Raw genomic sequence first — 24,316 nt, 5'->3', positions numbered from 1 at the left:
GTAAATAACCCAGGGGAAGGAGGGGACAAAATAATAGGCAGGAATTGATTACACAATCATCAAGAAACTCTATCATCTCTTAGAAGACGACCAATACACAGCTAAGTCCATATACAGCATGCAGGAATGGCAGAAGGAGGAGTCTGTTGAGAAATAATGTGGCTAGAAGGCTAACAAAAAAAATAATATATATATATGTGTATGTATATATATATATCTATATGTATATATCCCATAAAAAGAATAAGCATATCCATCCAATTCAACATACAGTGAGCATCAGCTTTTCCGTTTCCAAAACAGTATGTAGATAGTCATAGCTAGCATAGTATCTTCTGCCTTCAACACCAGAGAAATGGATGAAGTTTCAATAATGCTGGTGGAGGAATTGTTTGTAAAAACACTTTTCTTCCCCCCACAGGACTCGTTGACTGTTCACACCAATTTTGCAAAAACCCTAAGACAAGCTGAGATGCCACCTCTTGCACACTTAGTTAAGAACAACACTATCTGCTTGTTTTGTTTTTAATGCTTAATAAACATACTTCTTTTTTTTGTTTTTTATGAACTAATCGTTCTAGGCTCATCAGAAAATATAATTAATAAAATTAATAATGAATCAGATCCCTCATTCTCCATGATGTCTGTGCGTAGCAGAATGAAGAAATGTTTAACAACTGGTTTGCTTTGTTCCTTTTCGTTTGTCTCGGCGTCAGTTTTTGCTTGTTTGTTTCATACTAACACGAATGGCAGCACAGTCCATGAAAAGGAGGGAATATCTCCAGGAAAAAAAAATGCTGTGTGTCTGCATATGCATGCGCTGAAACAGCCGACTCTGTAATCATCCAGGGAGGAGAGTCGAGCAGAAAGAAATGACCGAGCCAGCTGCCTTGGAATGAGGGATGTGGTGGGGAAGCGGGGGGAGCCGTTCAGCCAAATGTACTGGTTGGTCCTTGGTATCGGCACACTTGTCCATTGCAGAAAGAAAAAAAGAAAGAAAGAAAGAAAAAGGTTCAGCTGTGTCAAAGCTTCAGCGAGAAAAAAATGGATTTTTTTTTTCAAAATTCCCTTTTCTCCCCCTCTCTCTCTCTCCCCCTCAGATTTTCTGGTAATACATTCTCTTCATTATAATGCTTATTTTTCTTTTTTAAATGTTATACTTCTTCTTGTTGCTGTGGTTGTCGCTACTCCGCAGAATCAGCACTTGGGTCAAAACTTGAGAAGCAGATGCAACAGCAGGAGGGGAAGCAGCCCAATGCAGCCAGCTCTTCTTGATGTGCCGTTGTTCCCATCATGCACTGCTCCAGGGCCTGCAAAGCGGGAGAGGGAGGGTGAGGGAAAAAGCCGATGGTGTTAGTCAGAGGAGTCAAGAAATAAACCAATTAGCCATGGTTAATTCATAGAATCATAGGGCAATGTCTGCAAAACTGAGCTGGGGCATGTCCATCTTTGGATGCCCACCCTGAAATGAATCCGCAATTAAAAACCCATGGCTGGCCTCTGCCAGCAGATTTAGACTCGCAGGGTGGTTGAATTGTGATGTAGACGTTCAGGCTCGGGTTGGTGCCCAGGCTCAAGGACCCTGCAAAGTGGGAAGGTCCCAGAGTTTGGGATGCAGCCTGAGCCCAAACACTGATGCAGCAATTAACCAGTCCCTTAGCTTGAGCTCATAGAATCATAGAATATCAGGGTTGGAAGGGACCTCAGGAGGTCATCTAGTCCAACCCCCTGCTCAAAGCAGGACCAAGTCCCAAACAGATTTTTGCCCCAGATCCCTAAATGGCCCCCTCAAGGATTGAGCTCACAACCCTGGGTGTAGCAGGCCAATACTCAAACCACTGACCTTCTATAGCGTAAAACCAAGAGCCACATTCTTCCAGCTAAGCTCTACCAAACAAGTCAACACACATGCAATAGAAGCCTCAGAGATGGGACTGGCCTAGTGAACTGGATGTGCGACTGGACACCAAGGATTCCTGCATTCTAACTTGAGCTCTGAAGCTAATTCTTCCCCTCCGTGGCCTTGTGCCAGTCACACAGGCCAAAAATTCCAAAGGAGGCCACTGATTCCAAAATCAGTGGCCACTTTTGAAAACTTAGCCCATGATCCGTTCCTCATTTTTCCCATCCACATAAATGGGACAGCAAATACTTCCCTAGCACCTTGGGGTGTTGTGAGGGTTAGTTAAGGTTTGCAGTTCTTGGAAGTCACCTTTTGTTTGACGGCTCATTACAAAAGCGGCTTTGCCTCTCCTGGAGCTGAACCTCCTCATCTATTATTTTCGGAGTGGACCACATCCACCCTGATTGAATTGGCCCTGTCAACACTGGTTCTTCACTTGTAAGGTAACACTCTTCTCTTCATGTGTCATTATATAATGCCTGCATCTGTAACTTTCACTCCATGCATCTGAACAAGTGGGGTTTTTTTTACCCATGAAAGCTTATGCCCAAATACATCTGTTAGTCTTTAAGGTGCCACTGGACTTCTTGTTTTGGTTTAGCTCAGACAATAATAATGATAACTAAAAGAAAACACAAATTAAAAGCTGAAAACTCTTATGCGAGGGGCCGAATTCTGCACTCGGTGGAGTTAGAAGGGATGGAAGTGAGGACAGATTTTGACTTGATAACTAATTAGTTTCATGCTGTTATCTCCCAGTTCTCCTAAAGTCCTAGGCTCTACTGTAGTAATAATAATAATTGTGTAAAGTAAAAAATAAAGAAATGACAAGGCAAGTGAATACACTGAAAAGATCCCAACATCAAGATGAAAATATTTCCTAATGAGATGACTGATGGGGAAGATTTCCTGACAGATACCAGCAGCAGCAGGGACAGGGGCGGCTCTATGTATTCTGTCGCCCCAAGCATGGCAGTCAGGCAGCTTTCAGCAGCATGCCTGTGGGAAGTCCGCCAGTAACACGGATTCGGCATACCTGCCGCCGAAGCAGCAGGACTGGTGGACCTCCCACAGGCATGCCGCAGAAGGCAGCCTGACTGCCGCCCTCACAGCATCCGGCAGGCCACCCCCATCTGCTTGCCGCCCCAGGCACAAGCTTGCTGCGCTAGTATCCGGCGCCGCCCCTGAGCAGGAAGTCCTACAGAACCTGAGAAAGTTAACGGGGCAGATCCTCGGCTGTTGTTGGAGTAACTGCTGGGGAGCGGGGACACAAAGTTGGCTTTAAATCACATTTAGGCTCCCCTGATTTGGGGGCTGCTCTCACTGGCGTCAGCTGCTTATGAGCCTAAGAGGCTATACCAGCAACTGATGATTGCTCGGAGAGCAGAGATGTCTGGGTCACACTGCCTTTTTCCCAGCCAGGCTCCGTCCCCCCAGCCATACCCACTTTATAGCACTAGCTGGAAGGAGGGATGGCAGAGGATCTGTTGTGCGAGAGAAGATGATTGCAAAGCCCGGTCAGACTAGAGGGGGTGAAAGGACTCAAAGCTTCCTCACTGAGCAACTAAAATTGGCCCAATGACTGATGTTTATACAACACCTTCCAGCCAATGAGTGAAAAATGCTTGGTAAACTTTCCAAGCTGACTCCAAACTTTATATAGAGAGGGATCTCTTCCCCATAACTGCAGTGCATCCACCTTCCTTAAACTAGGGTGACCAGACAGCAAATGTGAAAAATCGGGACTGGGGTGGGGGGTAATAGGAGCCTATATAAGAAAAAGACCCCAAATTTGGGACTGTCCCTATAAAATCAGGACATCTGGTCACCCTACCTTAAACAGCCTTTAAAAAGTTCACAGCAGCTTTGCACAGCTGCCTGATACAGGGAATGAAGAATTCCCCCATTCTGTTGAGCTGGCTGCAAGAATGATAGGTAAACAGGGGAAATGGAGCGGGAAACCATGGTTCATAGATTCGAAGGCCAGCAGGGCCCACTGTGCCCATCTACTCTGACCTCCCGTATCACATAGTTAAGATCCCTCTGCTTGTGAAAACAGTCCTGCGACTTTTAAGAAGTAGCCAGGAGTTTCATTCCACATCTCATGCAAAAGAAAACATGCTAGTAAAGTATAAAAGGTTTATATCTCCCTCCAGATGGAACCAAGAGTGGCGGGCAGGACTGAATGCAGATTCAACATTGCTGTTCACTAGCAGTCTTTAAACTCCCATGATGCAAAGGGAGTAGGGTACAGAGGGGTAACACACAACGATGTGTGTAAACAAAGTGCACTAGGATACATGCTTTGAACTACATTTTTACATGATCAGCACCAAAACTGGTTGTGTTTTCCTCCTGCCATTTATTTTTTATTTATTTATGTATTATTCTGTCTACATTTTGCACCAAAATTTTCAAATTTTTGGTGGAAATTTGAATACTGAAAATTTCAGTCGCAAACCAAAATATTTTGAATTGTAAATGGTGCTGAAGTGCCTCATGCAATTTGTAGTTAGGGTGCTTTATGTTCCCATTTGCCTCCCTGGTCAGACTACATCTGCCATGATGCACCATGGGCTGTGAATGGTGGCAGTCCGTGGTCACGGGAGATGTAGTCTGGACAGGTAGTCTAGCTCAAAGGGAAAAATGGGGACATGAGTCAACCAAACTCTAACTCCCATAAGGCACCGCAGAAGCAACATTTCCAAATGAAAACATTTCCTTCTCCAGGCACTTTGTTTTTCAGTGATAAATTGAAATTTTCCACAAAAGCAGACACTTTCCAAGAAAAAATAGTTTCATTTCGTCAACCCCCTAATTTTCCATAGGAAAACAGTTTTGACAGAAAATTTTCAACTGGTCCTACTCAGGACCCATAACTGGGGCCAGACTTCTCAACAATGTCCCAGCAGGTCCCATTGTGATATTTCTGACCAGGTTTTCAAAAGAACTTGCCTTCGACCTCTTTAGACTCCAAAATAAGTGGTAAGCTTCTCTGAAGAGCTGAGCATGTTGGGAGCACATAAGATGCTGAGTGTTTCTGGCCGCTGGTGTGCATTTGTCTAGATGCCCTCTGGCACCAGAGAAGGGTGTAGCCATCCTTGGCTTTTTTTTTTTTTAACATGCTCTTTTCCTTTGGCTAAACAGATTTCACTTCTTGTACCTGTTATCCATGGCATTCAAAAAAGAAAAGCCATGTTTGCCAGCACTGGAGAGTCAACTGGGGTTATCATAACAAAGTTGGATCCAGCATCCTGGAGAGCTGAAAGCATCGGGTGCCTGAAAACTGGGCTGAACCTGCTGAAATTTCAGAGCAAGCTCTGGAGGGAGCCAAGTGCTGTGCGGGGATAATAATGGAACCCTTGCTGGCAGGAGCTAGCAGTGCAGCTGATAAGGAGGCCAGGCTGTGACTGCTCTCCAGGTCTCATGCATTCATTACTTCCAGCTCATTAGGGAAACATGTGACAGTCCAAAGAGGCCAATTATCAAACCCTGTAGTGTCCTAGAGAAATGTTACAAGCATCAATTATCTGCTGAAAACATCTGGGAGGAATAAGGACCTCGAATGAGACAGATTTTCTCTGAAGCCCAGTGAATCAGACCAGAAAGAACTCCTGATATTTGCCACAGCAAAAGGGGACAGAAAGAGAGTGAGAGCTAGGCAGGCAGCTGCACAGCATCCAGAGGAAAAGGCCGTGCAGAGAAGGTCTCTAGAGAATGTTAGGCTACAAGAAAGGACAGGTTGCAGGATTCCAGACACAAGCATGGCTACACCTCATCACAGGTGTATTTCTTGCTCCTAATTCCTAATGCTACTGAATTAGAACCCTGCAAGCATTAATGGGTGGGCTGCAGCGGTCCCCACAAAGCCGGGGTGCAACGAGGAATTTAGTTGCATTGGTGCTCTCGGTGGTTTGCGGGACAAGAGATCGTGACTTCCACTCAGCCGATCCCTTGGTGTTAGCTGAGCCACGGGAAAACAAGGAACAGCAGAAGCAGAGGGGCTGGTGGCAGCAGCGAAACCAGAGTTTGGGGAGTAATCACAGTTTGGGGAGCACATTTACTGACCTTTCCAGGGTGTCAGGGCTGTAGTTGTCTCTTCTAAAAATTAAAGAACAAGTCATGGTTAAAGTGAACGGAAAATGACGTTTAAAGACAGTTCAGCTGATTCTTCCCCCTACTGAGCATCCTGCATAGCCTCTGATTCCCCCTGCTAATGTCAAGGTGGCTGTTACTAGTATTATTAGAGACAGGTCTGAGGCTTGCTGGGCCTGATTTCCCACTGGCTTGCACCTTGTGTCGTCATCCATCCCTGTGCAAAAGAGAGTACAAAGCACAACCCTGCAGATCTGGCAGCGTTAGATGTTCCTTTTGCACAGGGGTGAACTGATGGCTACAAGGCAGGGAGAACCAGCCACATAGTTCTGACCCAGGGTTCAGGGTTGTTTCTCCAATGTTCTCCAAGCTCAGAGGGTGGGTTATTTGTCCCATTAGAGGTACGGTCGTTTGCAAAGACTGGATCAGGATCCGAACTCTCCCAAAGCATGGGGGATTTGGGTCAAGCTCATCTCCAATGGCTAGTACCAATGTCCTGCCTTCCCTGTTCTGACTAGCAATCCTGGGAAGGAGACAGCCCCATCCCATGTCGGAAACGAGATCAGCGCACTTTGGGGGATTTCAGGCAGACGGTCAGTCATGCCAATTGTATCCAAGAAATCTACCTGTTCTTTACTGCAGTGATGAGCCCCTGTGAGTTAACTGAAGGCCTCTGCTGGCCCAGGACATAGCATTATCCTCACTAATGTCAGGTCTTACTAGTTTCAGCTGACATTGGTGCAAGCTAATGGTGGGAAGGGTTGTATTGCAGTGTTAGGCTCCTGTTGAGAATGCAGAGAAGACCAGCAAAGCAGCCTACATAATTCACCTAGCAATGCTCAGGCAGTGCCTTGATCCCACACTAAACCTTGTGGATTTGAAGAAAGACAGAGAAAAGCCAAAGGTGGTGGTGTAGGTTTTATCTTGGCTTGGACAAAAATGAGTCCTTTTCCATGTGCAACAGATGGTGATGAGTCTCAGAATTAGACAGGCGGACAGGAAGAGTGCAGAGAGCAACCTGGAGCACAAGGAACTTCAAATATCTGCATGTACAGGACTTTCCTCAATAACATTTGGGATTACCAGTCAACTATTGTGGGGAGCAATTGCGACTGGGAGAAATGAGCCCAGGGGTTAGAATCAGCATGTCCTGACTTCTCAGCCTGGCTTGGCCACTGACTCAAAATGCTACCTTCCCTTATGCAAGTCACAGCACCTCTCTGTCTCAGTTTCCTCATCTATAAAATAGGATTGGTAAATACCTCGCTCATAGGGCGGGGAAATTCATTTAGATAATAGTTGTAGGCCGTTTTACATAAGTAAAGCACTGCAAATGCAAAGTAGTATCATTTAGTCTTAAAACAACATCTAGGGCCAGATTCTCAGCTGGCGTTAATCACCATAGCTCCGGATCTGGCCTTTAAGTTAGACATTCAGGCCAACTTTTTCCAAAGGAGTCACTGATTCTGGGTGCCTCTGAGACACATAGGGCCTGATTTTTCAGTGGTCCTGAGCACCCTTTGATTTCATCTGGAGCTGTGGGGTGCTCAGCCATTTGGAAAATCACAAGCAGGGCACCCAAAATCAGAGGTGCCCAAAAAGCAGTGGCCACTTCAGAAACTGCCAGCCTTAGCTCCTACCTCTGATTTCAATCAAGCCCATTCCTACTCTTTAAATGAAGGGTTGGCCCATTGGCTTTAATGAGATGACTGATGCCAGTTCTCAGCAGTGTGCCTCATGGTTGCACTACTGAACCTTAAACAAGAAGCTGATTTTATTACAGACCTGGCCATCATAGATGGCAGAGCAGACAGCAAGATCCGTAATAAAACTTAAGGACGACCCACTAATTTACACCATTTGAGGCTCTGGCCCTTCAACTTGAGAGAGACATTCATTGATGGTGCAAAGGTGGAGTTACATCAGGATTGAGTTTGGCCCAGAATGTCTAAATAATGTGCCTTGAATTTACACTTGTCTTTTATTATTATTCTCGGGATTTCCCTTGGTCTCTTTCTTTCTCTCTCCCATGCCCCATCCTTATTAATTGCAACTTTCTAGATAGAATTATCTAATCGTACCTGCCTAAAGCAATCAGCATTGATCACAATAAAGGGTGGAAATTGAGGTTTTATGGGTTTTTTTTAATAATAATAATAATAATAATAATAATAAAAAGATTTGGTTCCAGAGGTCTTCATAAATTAAAGAAAGAATCAAATCAGCGACTGAATTAAGCAGGATGCCCTGTACTGTATGTTAAATAATAATTTTAAAAAATGACTCTTTTCTCTCTTTTGGTGGAATATATTTATTCAAGATTAGCCACAAAATAAGCCAGGCTCCCTAACCCTGTTTGTAGGACTCAGTAAATAGATTTTACGGCCAAAATAATTAAGGATCAGATTCATGTAAGTGAGACTACTCAGAGAGTAAACTGCTTCCCTATAGGCCCAATTCTCTATTGACTTACACCTTGTATAGTCATTTACAATTCTGCAAAGTGGTTTTAAAACACTACCACTCTGATTCGGTAGTGTTCATACCTGCTTTGCACAGCTGTGGATGACAGTGGGAAAAGAAGTGAGGGGATGGCACTCTACATTAAAGACAACATTACTTGTTTTAGAGTTATTGACACCAGGATTTTGAATGCATATGGATCAATGTGCTAGCTACCAATGCCCAAAAAGGGTACTGGTATGTTACTGGCCTCCGAATCAAACCAGTGAGCATGGTGAGATACTTCTTAACCATCTGTCTGTAAAGAGTGGAGAGAAAAAGTGTGTTGTTCTGGGAGAATTCAATTGGGGAGGCATAGGCTGCTGGTTTCATGCAGCCAGTAATAAAGCATCATCAGAGCTTCTAAAAATTCTAGATGATCACTTTCTAACACAAAGGTATTGCACCCATCCCAAGGTAACTCTATTTTGGACCTCATTATGATGGATAAAGATGAATTAATCACTGCACTGGAAGTTAGTGGTTGCCTAGGGACCAGTGATCAGACCTGATTACATTCAATATGGGCAAAGAGTAGACAGTCCTGACGAGTAATATATATATTCGGGGCTTCAAAAGGACTAATTTTCCAAAGCTGAAGAAAATGATGAGCAAAATTTACTTGGAGAAAAAAATTAAACAGAAAAATGTGAATAAAAATTGGGAGCTATCTAAGAAGAGTTTATTAGATGGCTTTTTGTCCCTGATTCCACCATCAAGAAAGAGGTCAACTTTGGCTAAAAGCCCACTGTTGTTCAATGGAAAAGTGAAGGCAGCAATTAAAAATAAATAAAACAATATATAACAAATGGGAAAGGAAAAAATAGATAGCAATCAATATAAATTAGAAGTTATGCAGTGCAGAAAATTGATCAGGGAAGCTAAAGACAAGAAAATGCCATGGCTTGCAGGGCGAAGGACAATAAGGATTTTTTAATGTATATAAGGAATAGAAGAAATCCTATCAATTACATAGTTTCATTACTACATGGAGATTGTAAATTTGTTAATGAGGCAGAAGTGTTCAATAAGTATTTGTGTTCTAAATTTGGAAAGAAGCAGGATGTATCACGTGAGGATGACGAAGTACTTTGTAGGCCATTACTAACTAAGGAGGATAGTAAACAACAGTCACTAGAGATAAATATTTTAAAATCAGCAGGTCCAGAAAACTTGCACTCAAGAGTCCTAAAAGAGCTGGCTGAGGAGATCTCTGACCCACTGATGTTAATTTTTAGTAACTCTTGAAATAGCAGAGAAGTTCAAGAAGAATGTAAGAGTGCTAATGCTGTGCCAATATTCAATAAGGGAAAGTGAGATGATTCTTATCTATAGCTCAGGGCTTGGCTACACTTGCAGGTGTGCAGCGCCGGGAGTTACAGCTGTCTTCGTACAGCTGTGTAGGGAAAGCGCTGCAGTGTGGCCACACTGACAGCTACCAGCACTGCAGTGTGGCCACATTTGCAGCATTTGCAGCGCTGTTGGGAGTGGTGCATTATGGGCAGCTATCCCAGCGTTCAAGTGGCTGCAACGTGCTTTTCAAAAGAGGGGGGTGGGGTGGAATGTGACAGGGAGCGTGGGGGAGACAGACAGAATGGATTTTTGGAGCTGACGCTGTGTCAGCTCCCTGCCTTGCAAGTTCTAAGGACTGGAAGATACACAGCACCAACCTTCAATCATTTTAAAAGTTTCGACCCCTTCTCCCACCCCTCTCTTATTCACTAAATGCAAATTATGCACTCCTAAATAGCTTTCAGACCAGATAAGCAGCTGCTCCAAAACGGACTCCCCCCTCCCCCCTGCCGTGTTCCTTCTCTCCTCAAGCAAACTGTGAACATTCCAAAGAAATTCCCTTGCCTGCCTCTGCTCGAGCAAACAGAAGCTGTGTTTGTTTTTTAAAATAAGCAGCTCTGGGAGCCCGGAGTTCACAACAAACCAGAAGAGTGGCTGAACAGGCATGCTGGGATACCTCCGAATACCTCAGAGGCCAATTACAGCGCTTTTGGTGGCCACACTTGCAGAGCAGTGCTGCATCACCAGCGCTGCAATCCTTATACCCGAGGCAGAGCAGGAGTACGGCCAGCGCTGCAGCCAGGGAGATGCAGTGCTGTATGTGCCTTGCAAGTGTGGACGGTGAGCAAGTTGCAGCACTGGTGGTGGGTTCGCAGCGCTGCAACTCTCCAGTGTAGCCAAGCCCTCAGTTAGCCTGTCATCAATCCCAAGCAAAATAATGGAAAAGCTGATGCAGTGTCTACATTGGGGCTTAGCTGAGCTAAATGACATCACACAGGGCATGACATTTTTCACAGCCCGGAGTGATGTAGTTAAGAAAACCTAACTTTGAAGTGGAGAGTATCCTTGAAAGAGCTTAATTTGTTTAACTATTCAAAAAGAAGATTGAGAGGTTATTTGATTACAGTGTATAAGTGCTTCTGAGGGAGAAAATACTGCATATGAAAGGACTCTAATCTAGTGGAAATAGGCAGAAGAAGAACTGGAAACTGAAGCCAGACAAATCCAGATTAGAAATCAGCACAGCTTTTTAACAGTGAGGGTGATTAACCATATTGGAATAAACTACTAAGGGAAGTGGTGGATTCTCGATGTCTTCAAACAGGGCCAGCTCCAGGGGTTTTGCCGCTCCAAGCAGCCGAAAAAAAGAAAAAAGAAGCCGCGATCGCGATCTGCGGCAATTCAGCGGGAAGTCCTTCGCTCCGAGCGGGAGTGAGGGATCCTCCGTCGAATTGCCACCAAATATCTGAAAGTGCTGCCCTGCTCTGGAGTTGCCGCCCCAAGCACCTGCTTGATAAGCTGGTGCCTGGAGTCGGCCCTGTCTTCACAGCAAGAGAGGATGCCTTTCTGGAATGTGCTTTAGCCAACCCACAAGCTATTGGGGTCAGTGCAGTGGTAAGATGAGTGAAAAGTAATGGCCTACAATATAGAGGTCAGATGAGATGATCTAATGGTCCCTTCTGGTAAGAATCTATGTAAAGTGTAAGGCAATGGAGAAAGAGACTCAATATAAGTAAGCATGACAGAATCTGGCACTCACTGGGTATTTTTTTCCAGGTCCAATCCTTATTATTTATTATTATTATTATTATTTATTTGTGTTACAATATCATTTGGATGCCCCCAACTGAGATCTGTTTCTGACTGTGATTATAAGAGAGAATCCCCACTTGAGGACTTTGCAATCTAAATAGACAAGACAGACAAAGGGTAAGGGAAGGGGAAGATGAGTATCCCCAGTTTCTAAGTGGGGAAGCTGAGGCACACAATTTACAGCTGACATTTTCAAAGTTCATTAGGAGATTTAGATGCACACAAATCTTTAAAATTAATTAGTTAAAATTAATCTGAATTGTGACTCTAAATCCCCTGGGTGGCTTTGAAAAAAATCATTTTAAGTGACCTGATCAAAGTCCCACAGCAAGTCTGGCAGAGCTAGCACCAAAACCTGGGTCTCTTGAGTTCCAGTTTCATGCCTTAACCACAAGGTCAACTTCTCTTTCCTGCTCCCCTCACTCATTCAATGGGAGATTGACCTAATTAAGGACTTCACGATCGGCCCCATGTGGTTTTTAATCAAATGGGCGGTCAAGGCATTTCACCATGCATTTTCAACCTGGTGCCTGCAATTCATCCCTGCACGGCCAGTCACTGTGGGATTTTACATAAGCAATGCATGTGGTATATCAGCACCTATTTCATTCAGTCTAATTGCCAACTGCCATAAACCTGGCACAGAAAGAGATGCAACTGGAGCTTCTCTGTATAAGCATGGCCCGATGCATCCCTATCCCGGGAAGACAGCTTTCAGTTTACCAGAGACCTGCTGGTGGAGTTTGATGAGGATATGGGTTGAATCAGCACAACTCCTGCCCCCATGTAGACACCAATGCTTCCTTTGCAGACAGAGCTGGCCCACTACAACCCTTCCCCATTCCAAGTGCAAGGGAGGTTGTGGCCACTTTTTTTCCCTAATGAAACCTTGCCCAACTAGTGGGCTGTCTGCCATGTGGCTCCTCTGCCAGGTTATTTAATCCAGATGAAATTCTGTGTCAACTCTGGGTAAATTTCAGCCCAATGATGCATTAGTAAGGAGCATGTCTCAGGAGGAATAGACCAAGAAACATGCATTTAACAGCCATAGACAGACAGACAAACATTTAACTACAAAAGCCGAGTCATTTGTGACACTGATTAGCCTGAAAGCCTGGTGAGGGGGAGGCTGTGACAGCTTCCAGGCAGCTCTAATGATGCTTGCACAGTGTGGTGAAAACTCTACTGCTTACAATTTAAACAGTAAACTTTTTTTTTAAACACTCAATAATGCGAACATTATTTTTATACTGGTTAAAAAAAAACCAGAGTGAAATCCACAAAGCCAGAAGATTTAGGAATGAGGTTTGAAGAAAATTAGAATTCAAAATGATCTCGACAAACTGGAGGACTGCTCTGAAATAAATAGGCTGGAATTCAATAAGGACAAATGCAAAATAGGAAAGAACAATCAACTGCAGAAATACAAAACAGGAAACGACTGCTATGAAAGGAATACTGCTGAAAAAGATTCGAGAATGGATCACAAATTAAATATGAGCCAACAATGTCATACAGTTGGGAAAAAAGTGAACCTCATTCTTGGATGTATTAGCAAGAGCATTGTAAGCAAATAATCCTTCCACTCTGCTCACCCTAATAATGACACCCTGATAAGGCCTCAACTGCAGTACTGTGTCCAATTCTAGGTACTAAACTTCAAGAAAGATGTGGACAAATTGGAGAGAGTCCAGAGGAGAGCAGCAAAAACTATCAAAGGTCTAGAAAACATGACCTACAAGGGAAGACTGGAAAAACTAGCTTTGTTTAGTCTGGAGAAGAGAAGACCAAGGGGGGAAGTGATAATAGTCTTCAAGAACGTAAAAAGTTGTTAAAAAGAGGAAATTATTCTCCTTATCCATTGAGGAGAGAACAAGAAATGATGGACTTAAACTGCAGCGAGGGGGATTTAGACATGACAAAAACTTCCTAACTGTCAGTGTGGTTAAGCACCGGAATACATTGCCTGGGGATGCTGTGGAATCTCCATCACTGGAGATTTTTAAGAATGGGTTAGACAAATACATGCCAGTGATGGTCTAAAAAATACGTAGTCCTACCTCAGTGCAGGGGACTGGACTAGATGACCCACTGAGGTCCCTTCCAGTCCTACTTTTCTAGGAGCCTATGAAAAGACAGTCTGAGAGATTGATGCTATAGCAACCACTACTCCTAATTATGTCACTTGCTTCTTTTATGCCTTTGATATTGATGGCTCCTACTATCTGGGGATGGGCAACAGGACCACATGCGGCTCTGATGAGTGGCACATGAAAACCCTGGGATCACAGAGGTCCCTCATTTCCCATGATGACTCCCTTCTGGATATTGCTTCACTGACTGTGGAGGATTTGGGGGGCTGCATTTTGATGTTCACAGAGGGGCTCTTAGGACACAGGGTCAGCCTCCATAGATGAGATGTTCTCTTTTAACTGATGTGGGAAAGATGGCGCTAGTACCTACATGGGGACTGAACCGCCTGCACTGTTCTGCACACCCATAAAACACTTGAAAACTCACCCATAAGGCAAAGGTCCTCACAGATGGTGAGGGGAACCCGGCCGTGCTCTCTGCTAGGCTATGAGCCATCACCTCAGAGCATTTGTTTTCCTGAAGAATCCCTCCCTGCCCTGAGAGGTTAGTTTAATCTCCAGCTTTTTTCCCACTTGCAGACAGAAATCATGCTTGTGCCATGTGTGACCCCTCCTGTCCTGGAAGAAGGCTACATGGACATGACATTCAGGCAACTCAACATGTCCAGCGACATGATCATGTGATCATGCTTTTCTAGCAGGGTGAAGAAAGGACAAACAACCTCTTGATCTCCTGCCACTCCTGCAGCCAACAGTTTTTTGCTGATCTCGCTGATTCCATGCAGAAAGAGTCGCAGTTTGGGGTAGCACGCACACACACATAAAAGCCCAGATGATGCTGCTTTATAGCAGAAAGCCTAGCAAATTTTCTGGCACATGCTATGCCTTTAAGTGCCGCAAACTGGAAGTCCAGCTCCTAAGTGACTCCCTTTAATCCTCAGGGGATGCTGAGCCTGTCTTTGATAACCACTTCTTTTTGCAATTGTTCCCGTGTGATCTCAGGAGTTTTCCTCCAGTCCTATATTCGCTAATAAATTGGCTTGATGATCGCTTTCAGACGTTAATCAGCCGACCTTTTACCGAGTGCTGATACCATCAAAAGCCAGCTTAATGCCTAGGGGATAAAAGACTCCGTGGGGACCAAGCCAGTCGGTAAGACAGCAGCAGAGCGGCTCAGGTTGCTGTGAACGTTCCTTCAGAGAACACTCCAAGTGAGAGAGAGAGGCTCAGAGCCAAATGACTTTGTGCACTGTCCTGAGCCCCTGGCCCGATGGTCTCTGTGTGCATGTAAAGGGGAGGCCTGGGGCATAGCAGAGTGAAAATCTCTTGTCAAATACCTTTACTTGTACAGTACCTTCAGGGACCTTGAAGAAGATAGATCAGGGTATTGATACCAGGTACCGCTCAGGTAAATCCTGATGCTTCAGGTCATAAACCAGTTGCTAGCTGGGAGCAGGGAGACACCCACCCCTATGGGGATATAATTGCAGGAAGGTGCACTGTGATTTCCTTTGAAGCATCCAGCACTTAAACTGCTTGCAGCTGTGCCGCCATAGTGATTCAGTGTAAATACCACCTATACCAACAGGAGTGGATTTCCCATCAGTACAGGTAATCCACCTCCCCCAAGAGGCAGTAGTGAGGTCAACAAAAGAATTGGGGGTTAGACTGGCTTAGCTACATCTCTCCGGGATGTGGGTTTTTCACGTGCCTGAGAGACACAGCTATGCCGATGTAAGTTCCCAGTGTAGAGCAGTGCTGAGAAAGGAGAGAAGATTCAATGGAACACGGGTCTGCCCTTGGAGTGGCAGTCCCTTTGTTACCAGCTCGTGTACCTGGGCTCTCAGAGTCTCATCACACAGGCGGGTTGTATTTCAAGTGAGCACGGGTGGATTTCTGGCTCAGCCTCTTTCCCAAGTGGAGTATCTGTGACAAGAACACAGATAAGCTGAAAGGCGATGACTTCCAAGCTGGGTGATCAGAGATTCTAGTGCCTACCCTCCTAGGAAGGCCCAAGCAAAGAGGTGTATCTGACCCCATGTTCTAAGTGTGGTCAGGCTCAGTATTTCCATGACAAGTGTCTGCAACAGAGAACACCCCCAACTCCCCAGGCGTCACCACTGGGTCAGAAAGCCAAACCTTTCCTGACAAATACAGTCATAAGGGGAGAAGAGATTGCTGAGATACGTAGGGCCCAAACCAACCCCTTGAATTTCACCCAGGAGTGAATTAGCGGACTGTATTCAGAGTGTAGCAGTAGCTGGGTTCCACTAGCCCACCCTGCTCCAAAGCTAGCTGACTGCAGTCTGCCCCTGCCGAAGCCCCGGCGTTGCCTTGAAGGTGAGTTGCAGGCTGAATTTCATGCAGTGATCTAGTCTAGAGGTAGCACAGACCTGGAGGGTGATGGTGGATCTGCATCTGAGAATAAAAGGAGCTAGACAAAGAAAACTCAGGGCATTTCATATACTGCTGCTCTCTGACTCCCATCTAGGATTACAGCAAACACACTGGATCTGATTCAGCACAGTGTCAACCTGGGGTATTTCAGTGGTGAATCAGGTCCAATGATCCTATTCCTATCCACTTCACAAAACCTTACTGCCTTTGGAGCAATTCAACAAATCATTCTGGAAAGGTCTAGTCAACCCCATCGTCAGACTCTGATGGGATTCGAGCTTTCTACCTGCTCAGGTTTGCTGGTTTCTATTTCTCCTGGGTGAACTTCATCCCTGTTTGATTCCATTGAAGGCAGCGGAGTTACTCCAGGAATGGATCTGGAGCAGGGTGTATCTCCAAATCCTAATGTGCTCAAAGTGAATGCGCATGTGACAGAGACCTGTGGTGCCTGAAGACCAAAGCTGCCAAAGCCCCTGGCATAGCAGGTTGAGTCAGCTTCTTTCCTTGTGTCACAAAAGCAGACCAGGTAATTCTGCATGCCACTGAGACACAGAGCTCATGACCTCACTGAAGAGGACAAATGTCTGGCAAATATACCCACAAGCCTTCCAAGAGGGACCGGGTTCCAATCTCTGTGCAACAGCCACCTTCTGAGAAGCCCAGATGGTTATAAACAGTTACCAGGACTTTGAGATGTTAACCCTGTTCTCTCTGCAGAGCTGTGTCACCTGTAAACGGTCTAACAATGTCTACCTCCTGTATCCATCTGTCTGTGTACTACATCCATCCACCTCTCATCCCGCCTCACTCCCCGCATCAGTATGTATTTATGCCACATACATCTATGGGATCTATGTACTGCACCTATCTGCCGACTTATACAAACCATTCACTGTGTCCATGGCTGTCTCATTCATCCGTCTCTTGCAGTGGTTCTCAACCTCTTCCACACTGGAAACCTTATCACGTCTAGGACTCCACTCCCATCTAGCCGGGATCTATCTGTGACTCCCCACACCTGTCTCATTTAGCAATATGGCTAATCACAACCCACCTACACCTATTCACAACCCATTAGCAATTATGTTCAGCCATCTGAAGCATCCCATTGCTTTACCCAGCTCCATCTACAGTATCTCAGCCTGTATCTACCCTACCTCTGTGCCTGCACATGCATCTGTCCTATCTCTGTGCATTAGCTGGTTGGCTTCTGCAACAAGGCATTGTTTTTCTCTGCCTAACATCTCCCAATTTCCCTTCTTTACAGAACACTAAGGAGTTTAGTAGAATGAAGGTGAGTTATTAGGACTGGCGGGTACTTACATGGCAGAATGGAGGGAAGCACGAAGAGGAGAGATGTGGGCGTTGGCATGCAAGAGATAAACAGAAAAGAAAGAAAAAACAAAACAGGATGAAGGGATGATTAATAAATGCCTCCACGTGTGGGCATGAGGTGACCTTGTCTCTGTTGACACTGTGAGGGGAGCGGGGGATGCAGATAAACGTACCAGGATTGGTATGGAGTCTTTTTTTTAAAGACCATCATGGAGTAAAGGTGATTTTTTTCCCCATCCCTTCCCTTTGTGATCTTGACCATGTCATAAACAAAGGTGCCAGGCATGTAGGAGGACTGGCTGGAATTACTGGAATCCTTCACGGATATTTTCGGTTGGCTCTGACTGGCAAGGCTGTACACATACCCTGCTGGGAAGATACTCACTCCTACAGCTGGTTCTCTTTTACTTCCACCCGATGCTATTTCCCCTTCTGCACTAAATTAGCATGCATGTAGCCTCTACCCTCCAGAGCAAGCCACACAGTGCCCCTTGGTATCACCCATGTAGCTGCTCTGCTCATGCGCTACCTCAGAGGGTCAATGGTGAGATGCTCTTAGCCAACAGCTGCCATTTGGGAGCTGTCAAAGATAAAGCCAACGGGGATTGCATTCGCGGAACAGACAGTCCCAAAATGACTGCAACATTGAGAGTGCTGCTGCTGTTGCCCGGGGGTGCTGACCAGTGCTCCACTAGATCTGTCTTGGTTCAGCCAGGGTCAGCAAGGCAAAGACCGGTGTAATTTCTGACCTGGAGGAGGCCAATCCTTGAGCAGGGAGAAAATCTTCCAGACCCTGTCGTGACCAAGGCTAGAGGAGATTGCACGAGAAAAGGGGAGATTAAAAGGTTGGGGACCCTCCAAGAATAACCTCATTACAGGCTCCGTAAAGCCTAAAGCCAGCTCTGCTTTAGCCTTTCCTTTAGCCTAGTTATCCAGGGAAAGGCTAAAGCAGATCTGGTGCATTGCTCTGATTTTGCACCAGATTCCCAGCAAGGCCAAAGAATGTTCCTGAGCCAGGGTCTCCAGCAATGGCAGGATGCCTTATCACTGCACATCCCTCCTCCCAAGGCAGCTGTGGGCCCAGCAAATCCTCTCAAGACAGCGAGTGACCATTAAGGCCTCACCTATAGCTCTCAAAAGTCCTACTGTTTGTTCTGCTATCAGGCGCCCTCAACTTCCATTGCACATTCAATGGGAGCAGCTGGAGCTCCGTACCTTGCAGGATGGGGTCCAATATCTGCATTAGCATCCAGGGGGATGTTTCATACTGCAACATTCAGAATAAAGAGAAGAACTGGGACTGGATCCCTGGGGCCTGCTTGAAGACATCCTAGCTACAACATTTTGAAGGTGAAGGTTGCAAACTGGATTTATATCCAATTGGACAAGGAGTCTGGGCGCAAGCTCCAGGAAGAGACGAAGCAGAACTGCATTTTGCACCCCCCCAGGAAGGAATTCTGGGTTGACAAGACAAGCGTGTCAAGTTTAAGCCACACTATTTATGGAGACAAATTCCAGGTGACCAGTCACAGCCCGTCTACCTGCATCCTTTCTGGCTGCCCTCCAGGAAGTGGTACTGGCCTCCATGCATGTTGTCAGACAGGGAAACAGGGAACATGAGAGCAGGCAGAGGTTAAAGGCAGGGGAAGGACAGCGGATGTGACACACAGCAAGAGTGATACTGACCTTGGAACAAGGTTGAGCTTGTGGGCTCACTTATTTCTAAACCGGGGGAGGAAACGACGGAAGAGAAAAATGACAAAAATAAATAAATAAATAAATAAATAAATTATAGTTCACATATCACTCCGCAAACACTCTGATGTGTAAATCGAGGTGGAAGGGGGAGGGGCATTTAAAAGGTCAGAGGGTGGGGCCAGGGAGCAGCAGACTCTTTCTGATGTGAGTGAAATGAATAATGGGAAATTGCAGGAATGATCTTACCATGAGTTTAAAATAATAAATAATATTATGGCAGCCTTGCAAAAGGGAGATTATTATAGGAATGCCTGAAAGCCCCAGCCAAGACCAGGGCCCATTGTGTCAGGTGCTATAAAAAATACACTACGAGAGATCATCCCTTCCCTGAAGAGCTTACCATTGAAATAGACAAACAACAGGAGGGAGGACCAGAGCTATAGAGATGGGGAGAGATTTGCCCCAGGACACATAGTAGATAAGTGGCAGATCTCCAGGTCTCCTGACTCCAAATCCAGTGCACTGGCCACTAGACCAAAGTGCCTCTTTGGAAATGTACCAATCCAATTACAAAATCCCCATGCTCGTCCTTGCCACCATAATGTAAATGAAAAGCTAACAATATGTTATTCACCCACCAAAATAAAGTCCCTACCCCTGAACACACAGAATTTTGCAAGGCTGTATTACACAATAGGTACTACCAATCGTGCATGGTGAGGTGAAGCATGACAAAGATTTGATAGCTGCAGGGACGTTATATACAGTTCTAGGTCCCGACTTATCCAGGCAGATCAATCCCTGCACCTACACAGACTCACCTGCAGGACTGGGGTCCTAATATGTTACAATCTCACTTGTTCTACAGGTAGGGTGTGTCTTTTTACAGGAACTCAGTGTTACTCAGTGGAATGTCTCCTGCAGGGCAGGAAGCTGAGCAGCACAGAAGGGGTTTTAAGGCTCTAAAATGTTTTGCTTTTCATCCCATGATTTCCCACACCAATAAATCCAACCTCACAACCACCCCACTGTTCATGTCAGCACAGCCTGACTCATGATTGACTGGAAAAGCTGACTCAGCACATTTCCATTGTCCCCCTCGCCCACAACCCAATAACAGTGTGGTTTGCAGCGGTGTTAATCAATCAGCCATGGCCTGGCTCACACTTTCAGACCAGTTCAACAGCAGCCCAGCACAAACTGAGGGGGCCCTGGAAGGTTCCCCAAAAGCCAGGGTGACCCCTGGGGTGGGCGTTAAAGGGGAAGGTGACCTGAGAGAAAGCTGAGGCAGGGTACACGCTGGCAGGGGTCCCCCATAATGGGCATAATCTGCAAGCGGATGAGGTAATGATGGTGGAAAGTGGCTGAAACTTGGGCTATAAGGGGGTCAGTGAACAAAGAGCGAGTGTTGCTTGCCTGAAATAGGGATATGGGGGGGAGGCTTTCCAGGCAATGCGCGATTCAGTACCTCCTGCTCCCAGATTTGTTTGATGGAGCTCCTCTGAAACTCCCACAGAAAAATAAAGCCACCCTACCCCCAGCAGAAACCACAACGGAAGCTGTAGCTGCAAATGCTCCTCTGAGACATTCCCTCCAGTGCAGGCTGATGCCCCCTGCATGTCCAGTACACGCTTAACATTCTGCAGCCATTTTATAGTTCGGTAACCTGAGGCCAAGGTGGGAGGGAAGATCCACAGGCTCAACAGTGGTGTCTAAGTTTGCATTCCTCAAGTTTTGCGGCCGCTCGGCTTCAGATCCGTCTAGGCAGCTGACTTTCAAAGGGGAAGCGCTCAGCACCTCTGCAAATCAGATGCCCCACTATGAAGCCACCCAAAAATTATCTTTTGGCCCATTGCATATTTTGTCCAGCTCTCATACAGTCTGGATTTCTGTCCTTTTTTTTTTTTTTTAATTCCCTCTTATTAGTTGTCGCTAGTTACTAGGAGATGACAACATCATTCGCAGGGGTGGAGCTTAGTGATGTTCACAAGCCAGTCTGTATAATGAGATGAGGTTCAGCCGTGGTCTGTAGGATACAGGTGCTAATGCAATGGTGGGTATCACCACAGGTGTGGTGTAGAACAGCTGGCTATGGGTGTGGGCTGGAATTGGGTGTGGGGGAATCTGGGAAGGGGATGATAAGGACTTTGCTCCCCACTTGGTTCCTGATCAGCGGTACAGGCTCCGACACCACTGACTGCCATAGCATGGAGATGTGTGACAAATGTGTTGAGCAATTATGTCCTCCCTGACTGTGAGCGGTGTCAGATGGAAGCATCACTCTAATCACGGCTCTGGCATGTGGAGAAAACAGTTCCCAGATAAGGCCGCGGAACTCCCCATCCCCCTCCCTCCCTCCCTCTGGCAAAGTCATCTTTCTATTTTTTTTTTATGCTGTAGTAATAGGAAATGTGACTTGGAAGCTGACACACGAAGACAGAGCTGCATGGGTCATTTATGCTGTGGAGTCGTGCACAGCAGATCAGGATATGAACTTCCTAACTGGGCCATGTCTCTGTCGTAAGGATCAAACGTTTCATCCCGCTCCCATGGACTTGCACAAATTCAAATCAGGATCCGATCTGGGTTTAGGTCCTTTGAGTTTGGGATTTGACAGACCCAAAAACACAAATAGAAACTCAGCCAAACTGGCCAGGGTTTAAGCTCAAAACATGACAGAGCACAAAGTCTCCTGCATATATCCAGGAGTCAATCCAAGTCTATCTGGTTTGTGGCTGTGGCTGGCTGAAAGGTCCATATATCTCAGCAAAACAGTCTTGAGATTCAGGTTTGCAACAAAGCAAGTGCCGCCTTGATTCTGGTTCTGTTACTATAGCTTTTCATGGCTCTGTGCGAAGCTGCAGACACATGTCCCCACCTGGGCGATTGCCACATACCTGAAGGGTGCTCCTGTAGTTTATTACCATGAATATTAGTGACAGGCTCAAAGTCCCAGCTCAGTAAATATCAAACTTTAGGGGTGACTGGAACCCCTAACCGAATCTGGATCCAAATTTTGCAATGCTACCAAGCCTCAAAGCAAAACTTGGCCGAGGGCACCCTCGAACCTTGACATATTCAAAACCCGAGTCTGGATGTGGAATTTGTGGGTTGGGCCTGTTTCTAGGACAAATACTGTCATGTTTTATCCCACGGTTCAGAAAAAGGCACTGACTCAAGGGGCTGATCCTGACTGAGCTGTCTGGCAGAGATCTTACTCGGCATGCTTTGAATAAGCACCTAGATACCTGGATGCTTTATTCCAGCCTTAACAGAACTACTCAAATGCTCTGTCATTGGTAGTGAGAAGCTGGAACTCTCACAAGGACAAACTTTCTTGCAAGCTTCCTGATTCCTTCTGATCAGGCTAAAAATACAACACAAAATGGATATTTTGCCATTTTTTTGTATTCTCTAGTCTGGACCTGTTTTGAAGCACTGAGCTGGGGACATAATGGGAGTGAGGAGTTATCAAAATTTCATCCAACTCTTATGAACATGCAGTAGACGTTTGGGGCAATGAGGTAGGTGGGTTTATTTCAGCCAGACCAGGTTTCACTCACTCTCACAAAGCCCTTTTAGATCTTAATGTCCAACTTCAATCAAGCCTAGGTTGTTTGCAGGGTGGCAGTTGTTCTGATTTAGGGGCCCTCAGCTGTCCAGCTCTTAGGTCAATTCTGAGAAGTTTATAGGAGAGACAAAGGGCGAGAGGAAATCAAGGAGGGGATTTCAAGGCAAGGAAGGAGAAAGCAGTGTGTGGACAACCCCAGGGTTGCATGGAGATGGAGAAGACATCCTTTCTCAGTGCAGGAGGTCCCTCCCAGGTCAGGGCTGGGGGCATACTGGGACAGCAGGGTTTGGGGAAACCCAGGAATGAACAAACGTGGAGGATGAAGTTCTGGGGGAATGGATTCCAGCAGGACAGAACTGAAGGGCATGGGTGGAAGAACCTGGGGTGAAACAAGCATGAGATTGAATTTCCTTTTGCCTGGACAAGAGGCCACTCATCTCCCAGGTGCTGCACTGGTAGCTCAGCCCACCTGGCTCCTGGTCACGCTATACCTGGGAATAACAGCTGAGCATGTGTGAGCTTTTCCTTGCAACTTCAGAACCCCATCAAAGCAGAAACAATCAGTAAGAAATGCGCATCCCATCTGGTGACATCTCCACTTTAAGATGAATGGAGGCTCCAAACTGAGGCGGTCATTTCTGTCAGCAACACTCAGAAAATACAACCCTTGGGGGGTTGCATCCTTTCATCCTCTCCCCGCCACATCGGCTTCTCCCTACTTCTCCCCACCCAGCACTCCGCCCTACTCACCGTACAGGATGATGCTGACGTTGGTATTTCCTAGCTTGTTGGAGGCCACGCAGGTGTAGTTCCCGTAGTCCTGCTCAGAGACGTTGAAGAAGGTCAATCTGGAGAAGAAGGCTTTGCTTTCAACTTTCACCCCTTTCTGTCCTTCTACCAGCCTGAGGTGAGGGGAGAAGGGGAAAGGGACATGGTAACACCTTCAGAATGAAAGACACGGTCAGAGCAAGGGGCTGCTAACTATCCCTCGGGCTCTTATCCATATTGCAGTAAAACCTAGGGAACCCACCTGAGATCAGAGCTCCACCATACCGGACAAATAGTGTGAGACATTCCTTGATCTGAAGAGCTTATATTTAAACAGACAAAGAGTAGGTGGGGAAAAAGAGAGATGAAATGAATGCCCAAGGTCACAGAACAGGTCAGCGGCAGAGCTGGAACTGGAATCTCGAATCTCATCCTATGCCTTATCCACTGGATCACACTCAGACCACCTCAGAGCTGAGCTAGCACAAGAAGCATCCTCAGATAAGCAGAGCAGCCACCATGGCAGAACAGTCTTGGGGCTTGCAAAGCTCCCGCACAGGTAGTGATGATCACCATGTGGGCACTGCAACTCCTTGCCAGCTCCACGTCAGCTTTATCCTCCCCTCTCCTCCACCGTCAAAATGATCCCCTTGTTCCCTTCCAAATCTGACAACCCTGACAGGTTGCTCTAACCCCCTTCTCCAAGGCTCACTTCCTTCATGCATCCCTAATAAATTCTCCTGACCCACTTCCTCCTGAAAATCTATCCCCAGAGGCCTTTGGGAGGACCCCTGGCAATGTGTCCACTGGGCCCTGGCATTGCTGATCAATCCAGGCATGCTTTCAGGG

General features: G+C 46.0%; 1 protein-coding gene across 10 annotated transcripts in view; it reads right to left on the bottom strand.

Moving 5' to 3' along the window:
- Nucleotides 1-607: 607 nt before the first annotated feature.
- NTM (neurotrimin) overlaps nucleotides 608-24,316 on the bottom strand; it is a 731,054-nt gene continuing 707,345 nt past the window's right edge. For 3 of the 10 annotated variants that reach the window (XM_030538348.1, XM_030538346.1, XM_030538355.1), the window contains 4 exons: nucleotides 23,450-23,601; nucleotides 19,117-19,152; nucleotides 5,972-6,004; nucleotides 608-1,310 (listed from right to left, as the gene is read on the bottom strand). In XM_030538348.1, coding sequence (XP_030394208.1) covers nucleotides 1,210-1,310; nucleotides 5,972-6,004; nucleotides 19,117-19,152; nucleotides 23,450-23,601 — 322 coding nt within the window. In that variant the 3' untranslated portion in view covers nucleotides 608-1,209. Of the gene's footprint in view, nucleotides 1,311-5,971; nucleotides 6,005-15,533; nucleotides 15,625-19,116; nucleotides 19,153-23,449; nucleotides 23,602-24,316 lie in introns of all 10 variants that reach the window. The other 7 variants (XM_030538347.1, XM_030538350.1, XM_030538352.1 and 4 more) reach the window with 7 other exon arrangements.

Source organism: Gopherus evgoodei, chromosome 19 (assembly GCF_007399415.2).
Source record: "Gopherus evgoodei ecotype Sinaloan lineage chromosome 19, rGopEvg1_v1.p, whole genome shotgun sequence".
In the NCBI taxonomy this organism is placed as follows: domain Eukaryota; kingdom Metazoa; phylum Chordata; order Testudines; family Testudinidae; genus Gopherus; species Gopherus evgoodei.
Note: the sequence above shows the minus strand (reverse complement) of the source record. Positions and strands in the feature narration are given on the sequence as shown.